Source organism: Caloenas nicobarica, chromosome 10 (assembly GCF_036013445.1).
Source record: "Caloenas nicobarica isolate bCalNic1 chromosome 10, bCalNic1.hap1, whole genome shotgun sequence".
In the NCBI taxonomy this organism is placed as follows: Eukaryota; Metazoa; Chordata; class Aves; order Columbiformes; family Columbidae; genus Caloenas; species Caloenas nicobarica.
Genome location: NC_088254.1, coordinates 3,825,713 through 3,843,422, shown reverse-complemented (window position 1 = coordinate 3,843,422; position 17,710 = coordinate 3,825,713). Strand labels below are relative to the sequence as shown.

The 17,710-nt window shown below is 48.0% G+C and overlaps 1 protein-coding gene across 1 annotated transcript; it reads left to right on the top strand.

The window, feature by feature from the left end:
* Window positions 1–1,507: 1,507 nt before the first annotated feature.
* Window positions 1,508–16,537, top strand: PPCDC (phosphopantothenoylcysteine decarboxylase). Its single transcript, XM_065641803.1, has 6 exons — window positions 1,508–1,632; window positions 2,617–2,783; window positions 7,100–7,195; window positions 9,534–9,662; window positions 11,629–11,797; window positions 15,241–16,537. The coding sequence occupies exons 2-6, from the start codon at window positions 2,631–2,633 to the stop codon at window positions 15,324–15,326; spliced, it is 633 nt and encodes a 210-aa protein (XP_065497875.1). The 5' UTR covers window positions 1,508–1,632; window positions 2,617–2,630; the 3' UTR covers window positions 15,327–16,537.
* The last annotated feature ends 1,173 nt before the right edge of the window (window positions 16,538–17,710 follow it).

Below are 17,710 nucleotides of genomic sequence, written 5' to 3'. Positions count from 1 at the left end.
ATCCATGTCTGAGAAATGATGGATTTAAGTGACTTCACCTTTTGCATTTACAATAAGACGCATCAATAATAACCGTAACGAGCTGTAACTAACAGACATCGCTTCAGCATCTAACCCCACTCTCCGGTGTGGCTCCCGAATGCGCGGGTGGGAGCTGTTCGTGTCCCAGAGCCCTTTGTCTCTTGCTTTTCCTGCTGTTTATTTCTTGCCGACCTTAGGGAGATGCCCAGAGAGCACCCTGGGAAGGGCAGGGTGTAGGAAACAGAATCACAGAATGTCAGGGATTGGAAGGGACCTCAAAAGCTCATCCAGTCCAATCCCCCCACCGGAGCAGGAACACCCAGATGAGGTTACACAGGAAGGTGTCCAGGCGGGTTGGAATGTCTGCAGAGAAGGAGACTCCACAACCTCCCTGGGCAGCCTGGTCCAGGCTCCATCACCCTTACTGGGAAGAAGTTTCTTCTCATCTTTAAGTGGAACCTCTTGTGTTCCAGTTTGTACCTATTGCCCCTTGTCCTATCATTGGTTGTCACCCAGAAGAGCCTGGCTCCATCCTCGTGACACTCGCCCTTTCCATATTGATCACCATGAATGAGTCACCCCTCAGTCTCCTCTTCTCCAAGCTCAAGAGCCCGAGCTCCCTCAGCCTTTTCTCATCTCTCAGCAAAACACATTAACGATTTTGCAAGGCCGGGTGTTCTACCTAAAGGTAGGCACACGGAATAGGGCAAAAAGCCCCTGCTTATATCACCCTAATCCCGGCCTCAAATTCTTTCCCCTGTTCCCCATTAATTGGGTACTCCAGGGTTTACAGACCACCCGACCCTGCCTCAGTTTACATGTCTCATTCATCTAATTCTAACAACCCCCTCCCCTTACTGATCTATTTAAAATATGGGTTCCTGGCTCTTTGGTTACCCTTCCCCCTAGCTTAACTTTTTTAAATACAGGAATCAGTTTGCATTCTGGGATTAGTTCGAAGAGACTGTGTTTTACATCAAGGATTCATAGTCCGATGTCTCTCGGTCCTTCCCCCCGGCTGGGGTCAGGCGCCAGGTCCCAGGTTTTGTAAAAACAACATTCCTTCTTCACGGGGGATCCCCCGCTGCCCCGGGTTTTTGCTCTGGACAATGAACGAGGCTCCTCTCAGCCCCGTTCCCCGCTGTGCCTGCCTGAATCCCGCAGGAAAACGTTCGCTCCTGGGCTGCGAAGCCTCCCCGTGCTCAGCTGCCTGGGGGGATCCCGGAGCACCCCTGGGACACTCTCCTCACCCCAGTTTCCCCCCACACACACACCGCGGGGGGGGCAGGGGGTGGCCGGGGTCGGGGAGCGGGCAGCGCGGCCGCCGCCATGACGCCCCCTCCGGGTCTCTCCCCGCCGCACTTGCGCATGCACGGCCAGCACCAATCAGCGCTGGGCAGGGCGCAGCCAGCACCAATCAGCGCTGGGCAGGGCGGGCGGTGTTTCCCAGCGTGCCCTTCGGCTTCCGGGGCGCGGAGGGGTCGCGGCGCCGTTGCTAGGCGACGGCGGGCAGAGGCCTTGTTGGCTGCAGGCCGCGACCAGGTCCCTGCGCTCACCCGGGCTGGAGCTCGGGCCGGTATCGCCCTCCCGACCTTCGGCCTGCCTCTACCGGTATAGAAACGTGGCTTGTTTAAGTTTGGCAAATCTCCGGGGTTTCTCGGTTCTGTTGTTTGTCTCGGCGGCCTTTAGAAGTCGTTTTCGGTGTAACTGCGGAGTTAAAGATAATAAAATAACTAAGCGGGCCTGTAAGCTGCTCGCTTTCCAAATGGCCTCTTAGCTGATTCCCTGGAGCTGCGTTTGGGTGAGAGGAAAGTGATTTAATTGTCATTTAGTAATCATAAGGGAAGTGGATGTTTTCCTTGCCGTGATGGCATTAACTTAATTTTAATTAGATATAGATAAACATGTAAAGTGTCGCAGTAGCACTGAAATCACCTAGCCAGTATGCATGCTGGGTTTCTTTGCCTCTAATTACTCTTGCTAATCAGCAGTTAGAAGCTCCGGCTCAAATCCTGCTCCCGTCCCAGCAATTTCTTTAATAAACACGCTGAGAAACATCAGGGGCCCAAGTAGTTTTCTCCAAACTACAAGGACGTTGGTAACACTGAACAAACTGTACTGAATCCCAGAGTCATGTCTCTGCTAGAAACACATTTCTCAGATTTTTCTCACCAGATTTATTCCTCACCAGAGAGTGTGAAGAGAGACCAGCTCAGCTGGGGGTCGCGTGTCTTCTCAGCAGTCAGTGGGAAAGGCGCATTTCTTGTTAATTCTACACCGTGTTCAATGTGTGAGAGCGTCTCTTTGTTCTGGGGGCCGTGGGCTGCACCAGAACACTTTTGTGGCCCTGCCTGCGTGGGTTTTACCCTTCTGTTTGCTAGTACCTGAGAAAAAATTGTAATTAAACAGGACCAGTAGGCTGCTGCTGTGCTTGAAAGTCTGCTGGTGCTTGAAAGCTTTGCAGAGCAGAGGCTGTGTCTTCATCCTCAGGCTGAATTACTCTGGGGCTGGTGTAGTCCAGGCTTAGATCTGTGCCCTCGGGGAGACACTGGAGGCACCGTTAGTCAAGTGTCTTTGGTTTTTCTTTGCTTGTAGAGTTTGGTGGGAGCATGGAGCCCTTCTCGCCACCAGAACCAGAGTTTCCTGCAAAAAAGAGCTCGTCTGCGCCTCAGGAAAAATACCATGTCCTGGTGGGTGTGACTGGAAGCGTGGCTGCCCTGAAGCTGCCTCTCCTCGTCACCGAGTTGCTGAAAATCCCTGGGGTGAGTAAATTGATTGGTAGAAGTCTCGGGAAGTTGGTGTTAATCCTGCTTCTCATTTCGAGGGAAGGTCTAAAGTGAAAAGTTCCTTCTGGCTTCGAGCCCTTTAGTTTGACAGTGTGTTCTGGGAGGGATACTTCTGATTAATAATTTTTTTTATTTATACTTTTTCCTATCATTTCATACTTCTTTACACTTAAGAGTTAGCTTTAAATCAGGTTTTAAGGGCAGTAACTGTTCCTGGATACATCCGTAGGCAAACATTTAAAGTCTGGAATATCAAAGCACTATTGTTCAGCTCAGCTTGCTGCATTCTCTCAAAAATGACTGAATAGGTCCTGTCTTGTTGGTTTTTTGTGGTTTGTTTTGTTTTTCTTCTGGACTATGTCCTTATCAGTCAAGTTCTCAGATCTGGCTACAAAAACAGGTGGATGCTTTCTGGAATTTGAAATTCTTAATTAGGACCTTGCTGTTTGCCATAGGTGAGATGTGGGTTTGCAAGCATGGACACTGCTGTGTGACCAACAAAAGGAAAACAGAGCTTGTTAAAAACAGAAATAGAAAATACAAGCCACTATATGTGTCTGTGCTTTTTTTTTTTTTTTTAATACATTGTATTGTCTGGAGTAACAGAGGTGTCCGGCAGAGGCCACTAGTGACTGGCATCAGACAGGGAAATGTGCAGAGGTTTGCTGTAGAATAAAGTTAGAGGAAACCATAGGAAACTTTTAGCTTTTAAGAAACAAAGCATCTGTTTTGGAGCAGTGGAATGGAAGTGGCAGGAGCAGGAGCGTACACTTACATATCCAGATATATTGGTTAGATTATTTAATGATTATTGCTTTGGATGATGTGGGAGGCTTTAGCTCAGATCTATAGATGTATTAAACTAAAGTCAAAAGAGCTACAGTCCCTGAGTAACTCTGAAGTCTCTGATTGATGCTGATAACCAAGCTGCAAAGGATACCAGAGATGCGGCAAGCTGTTGGGTACCAGTTCTGCCAGTTGGGCTGGCACTGCGGGTTGCAAAGAGGGGCCTCAGTTAATTTATTACTTGACCTGAAATGATTAGTGAGGCCAAAAGTCATTGTCTGAAGTAAGAGGGCCAAAGAAAAAATGATACCAAGGAAGGGGAGTGAGCAGAGCAGAGCCAGGGATCTTCTGTCTGGCTGTTGTCTCTTTTCCTTTGCTCCTGGTATTCGGAACATCCTTCTTGACAGGTGACGGGAAGGATGGAAATGACCCACTGTAGGAATCCGGGTCAGACATGTTCCTTCTCTCTGAGCATTTGATTCCTGATTAAAAACTGCAGAGGGCTGGACCTAAATTCTCTGCGAAGGCCCATAGGTTCTGCAACATCCATTGCAGGCTTTTTATGCAACCAGAGCTTAAAACTGGTGGCCACAAAGTGAAGGTGAAACATCCAGCCCAGGAGCTTTGGGTACTTAATTTATTAATTAAAATTATTTATTAATTTCTGGTGTGATTTCAAGGCCTGCTGAGTCAGTTTAATTTTGCCATTGAGTTTAAGTCCTGCTCAAGCCTATTGCATCAGCTTCTTTACTGATGGAGCAGAACTTGAACAAGCCATCAGTGGAAGTGGGGCAGGAGCGCAGGAAGGCTTTGCTGCCAGAATAGATGTGGTCAGAGGCTTGAAAGCAGAGTGGTTCGTTTAAATTGATGTTTTGGCTATGGTGAACAGCTTGCCAGTGTGATGTTGCCCTCATTAAACTTTAACATCTCCCTGAGGGTGGTAAGGGATGTGACTACGTCTTCTTGCCTTTTGTTTAACCTCTTTGAAGATCTAGGAAATTTATAGGGCAGCAGCGTACGCCTTTGGGGTTATTCCCTTCACACCTGGTGTTGTGGGGAGGCAGCACCCAGGGTCTTGTCAGGACACTGTGGGTAACTCTCCTAGTTGTGCTAGGCTCACACACCTTGACTCAGGCTGATTCCTGGGATTTTGGGATGTCCTGGTAGGAATTCGATGGCAAAAATCAAATTGGCAGGATACCCCGAGCAGAAACAGCTGTGACGGCAGAATCCTCTACCAGAGCCCAACAATATTGCGTGAACACAGGAGAGCAGTTGAGCAGTGAAGCTTTGTCTGGAGAACTGCCTGAAATGGTCCAAGTGAAAGAACTCTTAACTAGTCTAAACTGTCTCCAGAAAAGGAGTTTGAGTGTGGCTAGACCGACTTCACTGTTTAAGCAGAGATATAACGACAGGCAAACAAAAGGTGTGCCGGGTAAATAAAAAGAAAAAAAAAACTGTGTAGGCTAAAGTGATCTTGAGAACACTGATCTCCTTCCAGTGTAGGTGGAGGGACTTGAAGGACTTGCTCAGAACAAGGGATCCAGGAGCCCACTGCAGCAGAAAGCCTTAGTTAGGTAGAATATTTAACTATCAGAGTTCTAACTAATAGAGTTGCTTGGGGGAGAGGTGGAATCACCACTGCTCAGAGGCCTTGAGCATATCCCTCTGGTATGTCATAGCGTGTGGTGGATGGAGTGCAGTACTCGAGAGCCTGCTGTTCCCTGTTCCTGAACTACCTTTAAACAATGGGAAAAAATAGCAGAGTGTCTTTTTGGGATTTCTGTGTATCCTTTAGCCTTAGATATTTCTGGTCTAGATTTTGAATAATGATGCAAGTGACAAAACATGTCATAAGGTTGATAGAGTTGGGTCACCTAAAAATCATTGTGTTGTTATGACTAACTGTAAAATAAGAATACCACTAACAAACATTACTGCTGAAAACTTTTCATGCAGACCTGGCCTACTCATATCATTTCAGAGAGCAGAACATGCCCCTTTAAACTACATATTGCTCTTTAAGATCCCCAAATAAGTAGTATCTTTCACCTTAACACCTCCCCAAAGGCCGTGGCATAGCAGAGAGCAGCTTTAGCACCTTTGTGGGTGTCGCTGCTTGGCTCCAAACAGCTTCCTGTGAGGTGAATATGGAAACAAGACAGTTGGTTGCTGTGAATATGATCTTCACACTTGAAATTGCTAGAAACTCAGCTGTGATTCCAAACTAGGGTTGCTTGAAAAAGATCAGATGTTTAGAAGAGGCAAAGAACCAAATGTACAGTAGCAAATGCTGGTGTCATGTGCAGCTATATTTTTCCCATTACTTTTTCTTCGGGAAATGGGAAAAATTGCCAAAGACCACGGTATGCTAAGACGGGGATTTTCACCTGCTCCCAGCTGTTATTCTAGTCACGTTGCGTGCAGATAGTCAACTCTGCTCCATTCCCCGTCAAATATTAGATAGTGTCGGGGAGATAGGTTAACATGTTTTGTCACTTCAACCACTGCTGTGGAAGATAGCTGCTTGGAGGTCGGAGGTTTTTGGCAGTCTGTTTTTTCAAGAGCGTGCAGACCAAGCACTTCATCAGTTTTGTACCTCAGGCCGCAGTTTTCTGGTGGGAAGGAGATGTCTTTGAGGCTGGTTTCTCGCCACCTCTCCATTGGGCTGCTAGAACCATGCAGTGGGTTGCACTGTCAGCTGCTTGAAGGAGCAGACAGTGGCCGAAGGTGGCCAATAACAAGGAAAATGGGAAACTTCCTTCCCTTTTCCCACTTGTTCAGATTTCTGCAGGAGGGAATGAAATCTCACATCATAGGGCATCTTAGCACCTCTGAAACATCCAGGGGACATAATCGGGCTTTACCAGGATATACAATATAACTGAAGGTTCCACTGGCCTTCACCAAGGCAGGCAAGTGTATCTAAGGTTTCGGAGAGAACCTTCGTATACTTTCACCCAGCTTTGGAGAAGCCACTGGGCTGCTGGTTTGATGGCCTGGCACAGAGCTGCCTCTTGGCTCCAAGTGTGGGAAGGGCGATCCTGCCGATGCTGTCCGGGCATGCCGCCCCTCGGCGCTCCTCTGCGCTGCGGCGAAGAGAATCCATGGAGCAGGGTGCTCGCCGGCTCCCTTTGGCGGGTGTGTTTGGAGATTAAAGGGCATCTTTCACAGAGCTTTAGTCTGCTGCCTCTCACTGTCTCTTTGAAGTTCGGTGCAGAACTGTGTCTCATTCTGACCTTCTCTGTCCTCTCTGCTCTCCCTGCTGCGAACTGGCCACGTGAACGTGTTTGGCAGGTGGCGGCTTAATCACCTGCCCATTTTAGGGTGATGTGAAATGAGTCATTGGCTGCTGTGAACACCTGCAGTGGCCTGACCTTTCAACTGTGAAGGTCCTCTGAGAATCTACGTAGCTTTCAAAATTTTTGTTGCTCAAGCCCTCCTCCTCTACCCAGCTTTACAGGATTGTCCTCAAGTCTAACCATTGCTCTGTCTTTTCTGATTAGCTCGAAGTGAAGGTGGTCACTACTGAGAGAGCAAAGCATTTCTACAAAGCCCAGGAGATTCCTGTCACACTCTACAGTGATGAAGATGAGTGGCGGGTGAGTTGTTCTTCCTCTGGAGACTGCAAGGGCTTCTGTCCTGTCCCCACTAGCTACGTGTTTTGTAATTCAAGTAGTTTTGTTATGCATTCATGCCTCCTACTTCCAGAAGGCCAGTGGGTCATGCTTCAGAAAAAAAAAAAGGCAGGCTCTCTGGGAGATTCACGTAGAGGAACAGAAGTGTTCCTCTAAGTTTCTTTGCAAGAGACCACATTTATTTATTTTTTAATCCTGGGCCAAGACTCGCTTCTTTGTTCTGGTAACGTATGCTTTAGGATACGGCTTTCAAAGAGCATGGTTCCAACCATGCTGCAGATGAGGAAGAAAAGAAAGGCTGCCCTGGCCGCACGGCAGGATTTTGTCCGGCCCCAGCAGACTTGCAGCAGGCAACGAGGGCAGAAGTGGTCTCTCACCACCCCAGGCTCCGCTGCTATCCGCAGCTCTGAGAGGAGAATCAGGAAATGTCACGAAAAGCCACTGCAGAGTTGCGGTGAGGGTGTTGGGTGCTTGTCATGAGTCACACTTGTCACCAAGTCAACAGCTTAATTCTGCTTAGCACTACGTATTCTGAATCTACAGACATCGCTGATATTCGCAAAACTACCCACACTGCTTTAAAGCACAGCCTGGTGTCTGACAGGCGTTCTTTGTGCCGATGTCGTGGGGCAGAGGAAGGCCAGTACCTGGAGATGTCGTGCACCAGTGTGATGGGTGGCTGGAAGTTTGAAAGGTTCTCCCGGTGGAAGGGGTGTTTGCCTCAGAGGTGTCTGTGTCTGTGCTCATGCGCCCACATGGAAGAGCCATTCCAGTAAGGGACAGCTCAGTTGTCAGGGCTGTGAACATCACTAGACCCTGTGAAATGTTTTTTTTCCTTGATTAGTCTTGCTGACATGCTTTCAGGGTCCCTGGGTATGAAGAAGTTCATTGTATAAACATCAACATTTATTTTTCTGCACATTTTGTGCCTACTTCACTGTACCAATCTGAGAACAAGGTGATCTACTCTTTACCAGTACTCTTACCAATCCGCTCACACACGAGCATCACTTTTATGAGGAGAGAGACATGCTAGTGGCAATGGCCAGGAAGCTTTCTGGCTGGTCTGGGAGACTGCTGGAGATCTACTGGGTATCCAGCCAATTAATTCTGAGGAACCCTCTGTGGGGTGCTGGAAGAGGAGCAGATTGGGGTTTGAGGACTGCTGGCATGCTGGAAAGCAGGTGTGGAGCCCTTATAACACACCGTTCTGACAGAGGGTGGGGAAATATGTCCGCGCAGCATTTGTTTGCGAGATATTTTCCTCTGAAGGTAAAACTACAGTTTTCAGTACTTCTAGAAAAAAATAGAAGTGAGTGGAGGAGCTGGGAAAGGTGTCAGGAAGCAGCAGCTTTACGGATGCTGTCTTTTTGTTGTGGTTTCCAGTGACTCAGAGAAGGAACAGTTTGTGGCCTTGGTGCACCTCTTGCTGGCCTGTGGTTGTGTGTGTCCTCTGAGGATTAAGCACCTGATGCTGTTTGCTGTTTCTCTTGACGTTTTCCAAGTTAACTGTGCTCTTAAGAAAAAACCAGGGCTCCCTTGAGCATCTTAGAGCTCTAGTGAAAATAGAAATATTCACCCAAGAGAGAATAGAAATAGAAATAGAAATATTCAGCCAAGAGAGGACCCCAGTTGGCTAAACCTCATCCAGCCCAGAAAAAGCCACCAGGACTGTTCCCTACTGTAGTTACGAGGGTTTACTTTGCTGCTGAGGAGCGTCCATCCTAATTGGAAGTGGTTTTGCAGTTAGGGGTCTATACCTCGTTAAAAGGCAGAGAACAGCTTCACGTCAAAGAAACGTGAAGTTTCTAAATCCCATGAGTTCCTCAGGAAATGTGACCGCTGGTTTGGGCCTGTCTGGCTTCAGTTGGCTGACAGGATGGAGCTCGTTTCCCTGCTAAGATATTCTACGTGTTGAGGGAGCGCTTATGAACAACTCTGAAGCTGAGGGATGATAAGAATGGGGAAAGATCTTTCCTGTGAGTTGAGATCTGTGTTTGGTGGATGTGTGAATTGTCTCTGTAGGGAAAGGATACCCATTTATGGACAGCATATTATCGGTGCCATCTGTTAACTGTGCTTCCTAAACATGCAGCTTTCTCTGGAGAAGGGAGGAAATCAGAAAAGTGAGCACTGTGGCTGCAGTTCCTGGTTCCCCTCACTCTCAGATCTTGCTTGATGGGAGTGTAATTCTTTCCCCTGAAGTTTACATAGTGGTTACTAATGCGGAATTGATAAAGTTCCCGTTGTTCACAGTGTGCATTGCGAGAGTTCGCTAATCCGCCTCTGCTCTCATCCGCAGCTGTGGAATGGCCGTTCGGACCCAGTCCTGCACATCGAGCTCAGACGCTGGGCTGACCTTATGCTGGTGGCACCTCTTGATGCAAACACGCTGGCAAAGCTGGCAAATGGCATCTGTGACAACCTGTTGGTGAGTAACCAGAGAGTTCTCTCACCTCCCAGTGTCAGACTGTCTGACCTTTCTTTCATGGAAATTCTTGTGCTTCTGCAGTGTCGAGAACATTCAGATTTGCATGTTCTGCTCCCGCTTCATATGCTTTTGTCTCTCTTCCTCTGGTATGGTCCCCTATTCCTTCTCAATTAGTTTTTCTTTCCTTCCCTGAACTACATCCCTTTCCATTCCGCAGCTCCATCACTCTCTTCCAGTATTTCCCAGTCTCTGCTTTGTGCTTTTCCTGCTTTTTCTGACGGGTGGTATTTCTCTCTTTCTACCTCCACCCTCTCTCTGTCATGCATGTGCACACACACACGTGCGCATACACACTCACACTCACTTTTGAGTTCCTCTCTGCATTTTTTAGATGTAATCTGGAAAGACACCTGTGAGATCTGATAAAATTGTTTACTTCCTGCTACCTCACCTCCGCCCTCACCTCGCTGCATAGCACAGAAATTCAAACATGCTCACACTTACTTACTTTCCAGTTTCAGTTATGGGGGATTTTGCTTGTTCAGGCTTGTTTTTCTGGTATTAAAAGCGCTCTGGCTCAAAGGCTGGTCAGAAAGGGTACTAAAAGAGAATGTGCTTCTCTGTTGGGTGATGGGGACCTTCAGTGGGGCTGAATGCTTTGTGTCCAGCTATTAAGTCTTCATTAGGAGAAGTCATAAGCATTAACTACTCGAAAGATCTGCCAGGAAGCTGCAGATCTGCAAGTGTTTCTGTGGTGCATCACCCTTCTGTAATGCAGAGAGGCTAGAACTAGGAAGGGAGGCAAATAGATGAACAAAATACACCCAGAGCAACAGCCCTCATTTGTATGAGCAGATCACTGGAGATCAGCGAGAAGCCAGAAGGAGCTGCGGGGGCGACAAGCAATGTCTTGTCCATCTGTGTCCCCTTGGTCCCAGAGATGTGATGGTGGTAGCAGAGGGAGTAGCTCAGGAAGGATGTTAGGAGCACATGGCTTCACACAAAATCCTGCCGGTCTTTTTCTTGAGCCATGTTGAGGGAAGAGCTCCAGCCAAGGAAAACAAGTGCTGGAGGTGCTGGTTGGCAAGTTAGAACAAATTCTAGCACACTTCCCAGGGCCGGGAAGGGTTCAAATCACAGGACATGAAAAAGGATGGGCAGAGTTCTCATAAACACTGTGTCATCTGAGCAGAGACCCTGCACCAGGGACGGTTGCGACCTGAGAAGCTCCCTTTGCATGATTTAAATACTACTGGGCCTGGGGAAACTGATGGGCTTTGCACTAAGAGCAACCAGAGTTTTTCTTTTGAAGGAGACGAGGTAACACTGGGTGATCTGGAAGCTCTCTATTACTGAGGAGTCAGATATGGTTCCCTGTAGCTTTCAGGAGCTGCTGGGTGGTTCGTGGTCTGTCAGCATCTTCTGCAGCAGCCCAGATGTGTTCATGTTATCCTCTGTTGGGATCCTGGAAGCAGCAGTGCTTCCTTTGTGAGCAGTTATGGATCCAGTTGGCATATCATTTAAAAAAAGACTCACTTGCCAGCTTCTTCTGTTTAGCTTTACAGCTGGCTTATCTGAAGCATTGCCTGAGGATTTCTTTATAGCTGATATGTTTTGTGGCCACCCCTCAGCTGCCCTCGCTCTCCCACATGAGCTGGCAGTCTGCATGTGGTGTATTCCCGCTTGGCTTGCTCCAGCAATGGCCTCAAGCCGGAGTAGGATAGGATCTATCCTCTTTGTAGCCTCCTTCCTCATTCTTGCCCATCACAGATGAGCTGTGCTGGAATATAATACAAGGCAAATCCGCAGGGCTGCTATTAACTTGTATTATATTCCAGCTGCGCTGACAGATTGAGGCTTTTGGCCAACACGCGGGCTGGGAAAGCACTCCTGGGCAGCAAAGCGATAAGAAGGAATGAGGAGAGACAACCCATCCCAAAGCCAAACCTCTTGGCTTCTCTTGCAGACTTGTGTCATCCGCGCCTGGGATCTGAGCAAACCTCTGCTCTTCTGCCCAGCCATGAACACGGCCATGTGGGAACATCCCCTCACAGCTCAGCAGGTGGAGCAGCTGAAAGGCTTTGGCTACACAGAGATCCCCTGCATGGTGAAGAAACTGGTGTGTGGAGACGAAGGTCAGTCCTTTTGTCTTTTTGCACGTCTTCTGACTGGTTTCCTGCACGAGTGCTGCTCTTCTCCTGCAGGGACATGCGTTCTTTTGCCACGTGGCCTTCAAGATGTTGGACTGAGGAGAGCAGGGTCTCACTGCCAGGGTTTATAGAAACAACCTGAAGCTTTGCCCTGTGCTAGCTGGTATCTATTATTCTTCTTCATTCATTTTTAAGCAGTCTTAAGAGGCCATGCAAGCCAGGCTTTCAAACGAGCCGTTAGATAGGCCTGATATTTAAAAGAAATGCTCTTTCAGGAAGAGAGGAGATCAAAGAGAAGGCAGCCTTTGTGGTAAGTGTTATCAGCCTGGGATTTGGGTGTCCTTACCTTGCCCTCTGCTGTGACTAGGGGCTGTTTGCATCATGCCTCAGTTCCCCATCTCTGACATGGGGATAATATCTTATCCCCGAGAGCAGGCAGTGAGAAAAAGCACTTTGCAGACGTGGCTGAGGGTGTAGCTGGATGTGCATTTAACATTTGTTATGGTTTGTTGCCTGGGTTACTTTTCAGCTTCCCAATGGAGTTCTGATTTGGGGTTTTGACATCAGACTCATCTGTGAAGTGAAGGAGGGGGGTAGGGAAAGTTGTCATGCTCAGTTTAACTTGCAGTGCTAAGAAATGCTACTAAAATGGTCTCATTTGTATTTTAGGAGCTGCTTTAACTGGAAGTATTTTGACTTTTTGGAGGTTTTGAGAAGTTTTTTTTGTACAAGCAATTTGATCGAATGGATTTGCTTTTTGTCAAAATTTTGCTAGATAAATTGCCTGTCAAAGGTCCCCCAGTTCTGGCCATAATAGTGAATGTGCTATTACCTTCGCAGTAGTGGCCTTACACTTTTGTTGAACAACCCCCACTCTAGCAGGATTTTAAGTGCTCTGTCAGGTAGTTCAATACACAGTCCGTAGTGAAGACAAGACGTTAAAATATTCTTGATGGTTAAATTCTAGGGCTGGCTCAGTTTCTGAATTCTTAGGAAGATGCAGTGCTCCTGGTGAATGTTTTTTTTGGAGCTGAAGACCAAGAAATATTTACAGTTAGGTAAGTGTAGTCAAGTAACTCAGGCATCAGTTGAAATATCCTGAACAATTATGCGTCAGCTGGGATTTTAGACCTGATTATATCAAATTTCTTACGTACTTGTAATAATGTTAAGGGAAAACGCCCAAAAGAGGTCATTCTGTGCAGACATCTTGGCAGAAGTGGAAAAGCCATCTGGCTGAGCTTTTTTTGTCCTTTATTTTTTTCCCTTCATCTTTTTTAGTCCGTATCTAGGATCTCTATTGCTGCAGTAAGCAGCTGAGTTGCCTCCTCATGGGTCATGCACTTATTCCTCCAGGTTCATGCACCTGCGGCAGAGCTGTGGTGTTGTCATCCCCATTTCACAGACAGGGACCTGGGCTGCGAAAGGGCCACGTGAGTTGACTCACCAGCACGAATGGATGTCGAGTTGGATGGTGAACGCGATTTCCACCTCCTGCTGCTCTGCCCTGCCCCTCTCCTGGGGGCTGCTGCCCTTGTGACAGGGGGATGTGAGCAGTGTGAGAGGCAGCATGTGAATTGCTGTGGTTTGCAGCTCAAAATGACAAAGTAAACTGGTGCTTATTGGGAGTGACCTCATTCCACCGCCAGTTATTTGGGAGCTGCTTCAAGTTCGGTTCAGCTGTCTCTACTGTGAGAATAAGCTCCTGAGGGAGCGTGTAGGAGAAGGATGGTACAGACAGCTGGGGCAGCCGTAGCCACGTCTGACTCGATTCTGCTTGTGTTTGTGAGTCAACTCACAACAAGATTTTCCTGTTGGCAAACTCCAGGACTTTCCTGGCGGTAGGTAGGAAAATCATGGCAAAGCATCCCTGCGTTATCAACGCTGTTTCCAGCACAAATCCAATAACACAGTCCCACACCAGCTACTAGGAAGAAAATTATCTTTATCCCAGCCAAAACCAGCACAGCAGTAGTGGACTCCACGTCTCTGAAGACACAAGACGGTTTCCACCATGGACTTTTTTCCATTCTTCCTTTCTTTTTTCAGGCCTTTCACCTCAAAGCCTCGTCTTCCACACTAATTTCAGTTTTGTGGGTTTCATCCACAAAGGAGTTTGCCCAGCAGGTAGCAAAGCTCACACATCTGGTGCAGAAGAAAGGAGATTCAGTTTGCATCAGTTTTGTCTGTTGATATTGTGGTTTATCTTGCTGTAAAAGAGGTTCATCTTCCTCCACTCCTGTGGCTGATGTCACCTGAAACGGGCCAGATCATGACTGCCGCTGAGTTTCTGCATTACAAGCTTTACCTGATTTCTTTTTCTTCTGTAGTAAATGGGTGTTTTTTAGACATAGAGTCCAGCTAAAAGTGAGTTAAAATAAGAAATTAAATCAAGTTGCCAATCAAAATGTTTCCTTGATTGGATAGTTAAATGTAAGCTACTGGCCGTTGGCCTTGATGATGTCCATGTTGAGAGGTGCTACGCCACACATGGACCTGTAGCGATTTGCCTTTGCAAAAATGTTTCCAAACTGCTGGTATCTTCATCATCCTTGGCTGGATTTCTAGAGCCTGGAACACTGGAAGATTCTACCTGTAGGCATGAGCCGTGCTTTAAAACAAGCTGCTTACAAGACTTCGCTAAACCTAAAAAAACCAGCTGTGAATTGCCAAGGATGTTGAGCAAGTGGGAGAGAAAAGCTTTTACATTATTTTGTCCAGCACTCGGTCTTCTCCAAGAATTCCTCCCAAGCTTCAAGCAGGTACAAATCCAGAACAGCTTGTCTAACGTGCGTCTAACTGCAGAGTCATGGGAATGGTAGGAATTCAGCAAATCTTTTCTATAGGCAAAGGCCATTTCAAAAAGATACTGAACACAGACAATGTTTACCCAGGAGAAAGGAGGTGAAATAGGGTATTTTGGGGCACATTTACTCCCTCGTGCCCAGGGCAGTATGAGCTAAGACAGCGGCTCCCTGTGCGGCCATGGGTTAGGTGCAGACACCTCTGGGGATGATTCAGAACATGAGGTGCTTATTAAGGTCATGAGTTGCCTTTGAAGGTTTTCTGCCTCTCTCCATTGACTGAGGAGCTTGTGCTCCTGCTTAGACTTCTGAGTTAGGAGCCAGACTAAGTCAGCACGAATACTCTTTTCGTTCTCCTCCCCAATGGCATTCAACCACGCCACAAAACCCCTGCAGAACCAGCTGAACTGAGCAGATCCTCTGCCCCCCGCAGATGCTTTCTGTCGGGCGAGTCACGAGGAAACACGTGGGGAGATACTCGCTGAGCTCTGCTGTGCCATACCACCATTGTACATCTCATTTTCCGCAGTATTGCGGCGTGTGGAGAAGTGAGGAGGTGGGACGAGAGGAAGCACGTGCCTCATGCCATGGATTTCACTGTGTGGTTTTGCTCTCACCCTGCAGGTCAAGGTGCCATGGCAGAAGTGGGGACCATCGTGGAGAGTGTGAAAAAGATCCTCGAAGAAAGGGACTTGCCAGTGCAGAACTGATGGTTTGTCATGTAAATTGTATTTGTGTGCCTCCCCGATGATTTGAAGATAAACCCAACAGGAAGCTGAGTCGAGATGGTGCGCAGACCCGTAGCGTGCTCTTCAACCGAAGGAGTGAAACGGTTGTCTTCCAGCTGGTGCCAAACTGAAATGTGGTACATCACTGCAGGCTTACAGAAACCAAAGCCAAGAACACGTTTCTTTAGTGTGGGGAAACTGTGGTGTCTCGCAGAGAGGGAGTAACGTTCCCCCAGGCCACTCGGCCCCTGGTATTTCACACGTGCTCCTCTCTGAGGAGGCTGCAGAAGGAACTGCCAATGGATTTCGGGTCCTGTGGTTCCCTCGGGGGATGCTAGAGAGGTGAGAGCTGTGCAAGCTGTGGTGATGGGGATAACGCCAGCCCTTTCCAGCCCTTTCCAGCCCTTTCCAGCCCTTTCCAGCCCTTTCCAGCCCTTTCCAGCCCTTTCCAGCCCTTTCCAGCCCTTTCCAGCCCTTTCCAGCCCTTTCCAGCCTGTCTGCTCCAGAGCTGTCTGACTTCACCTTTCCAGCAGGAGTCACTGTCCAAAAAGCATTTTCCCTTCAGGAACTTAATAAAAAAACCCTTTTAATTCCGCCCTTGAAGAGTTGCCTCTTGTAGCTGCTCTGAGGGGGGAAGTTGTGCCTGACATCATTGTTAAATCATTGTGTCTGCATGCTCTTTTTCTCAGAAATGGGGAAAAAATTGGCTAAAAACAGCTTAGCCTTTGCCCTTTTTTGTCTGTTGACTGGATAGGGATGCAGACGGTCAACTGTGACCCAAACCGACACCTGCCTGTCTGGGTGTTCCCATCAGGAAATTAGCAGGCTGGGCTCTCAGGGGAAAGCCAGGGTGGGTGTTTCCCAAGGGAGCGAAGTCAAACTTTGCTGATGACAGTCCTTTTCGGTTTGAAAATTAACCGACTGGCATGAAAAAAATTGGGAAATCCTGTGACCCCGTGGACCAGACCAGCCGGGGATTTCCCGGTCCAGCCTTTCCTTGGAAACTGATCCCGCTCCGGAGGGGAATGGGAGCAAACTGGGACTGTGGAACACGTCACTGTAGCAGAGCACTGGTTGCACAGAGAGTTTATTTTTAACTAGACCCAGGCAAATTTAAGGCGTTTGGTACAGAACGTGCATCTCGCCCATGGGGGCAACCTTCAGACTGCTGCGCACTAGGGAAGAGGTTATCGGGGTGTGTTTGCTTTCCTTATCCATTCCACACAAATAAAAACCTATGAACTTTCACATTTTTGGCTTTTTCACCAACAGAGAGCTGGGGATTCAGAGTTTCTGGGGATAAAGTCAGAAGGAGCCTCGTGGGAGCAGAGCTCATGGCCCATGCAAAGGGCCGTGGTGGTACCGTGGTCATGAACTTTGCATTTTCCCAATGTTTGTCCATGTTCTCAGCATGGTGAAAGCTTTTCCCTTATCAGAGGATCTTACTCAAGGCTGACTGAAGGCAGCAGAAGAGATGCGTTTTGGTTTCCATGAGTTTTGTAGTGAACGTTGCTTCTTCTCACAGAGAAATAGGTGTTCCATTAGTTGCAACCGTAACTCGACCTTGGGGCTCTCCTCTTAGCTCTGCTGGCGGTATCTCACGTGGCTGCAGTTGCTTATCCTTCCTCCTTGTCCATGACGTGGCAACGCAGAAAAATCGACAAGTTCTTCATACCAAGTCAAAACACCAAGTCCTTGATAAGTGCATTCATCTGTTACAAATCCGGTTCATTGGCTCCAGAAATGTTGGTAGGCATTGTCTGGCTTCTGGCACCGTAGAGCGGGCAAGAGAAGTGGACGGTGTACGCTGCGAAGCCCAAGGTCTGATAATTCAGCAGAAAGGGGTAACGTGGCCTTTCTGGTTCGAGAATTTATGCCAGGTCGCCTGATAGCACACAGGTCTGGTGTTGGCGATCGTGGCACGAGTCTCAGTGGGCAGAAAGAAACTGCTAAGGAGTGAGACTTGCCTTTCAGCCTTGTTGAGAGGCTTAAGTTAAGGCTTGCAATGAACTCACAGATCCCGGAATAAAGGGAGTTAATTATTTGTCCTGCAAATATATAGAAAAGTCTGGCTGAGTAGAGCCTGAGGGAACGAGGAGCACTTCACAGTGGCCGAAAAACCCACAAAACTCCTCCGTGGAGAACACGGCTCCTTGTCTGTCTCATCGCTGCTGCAGAAACATGCACTAATTGTGCCGCTAAACGATCCTCAGCATAACTGCTGTGATTTCTAATTGGCAGCAGGTCGTGATAGTGTTCCAGGCTGGGATAAACGCATGCCCAAACCGTCTTTCTTTCAGGGCAAAGAGAAGAAACAGTTGAGTGCCTTTGGGGAGGCAGAGGGATGAAGTGAGAGCCAGCTGCCA

Bases quoted from the DNA above. Each gene is read 5' to 3' on its own strand.
- PPCDC (XM_065641803.1), top strand. From the start codon at position 2,631: ATGGAGCCCTTCTCGCCACCAGAACCAGAGTTTCCTGCAAAAAAGAGC. The intron at 7,196-9,533 runs GTGAGTTGTTCT...TCTCATCCGCAG, and splicing joins GTGATGAAGATGAGTGGCGG to CTGTGGAATGGCCGTTCGGA. The intron at 9,663-11,628 runs GTGAGTAACCAG...CTTCTCTTGCAG, and splicing joins GCATCTGTGACAACCTGTTG to ACTTGTGTCATCCGCGCCTG.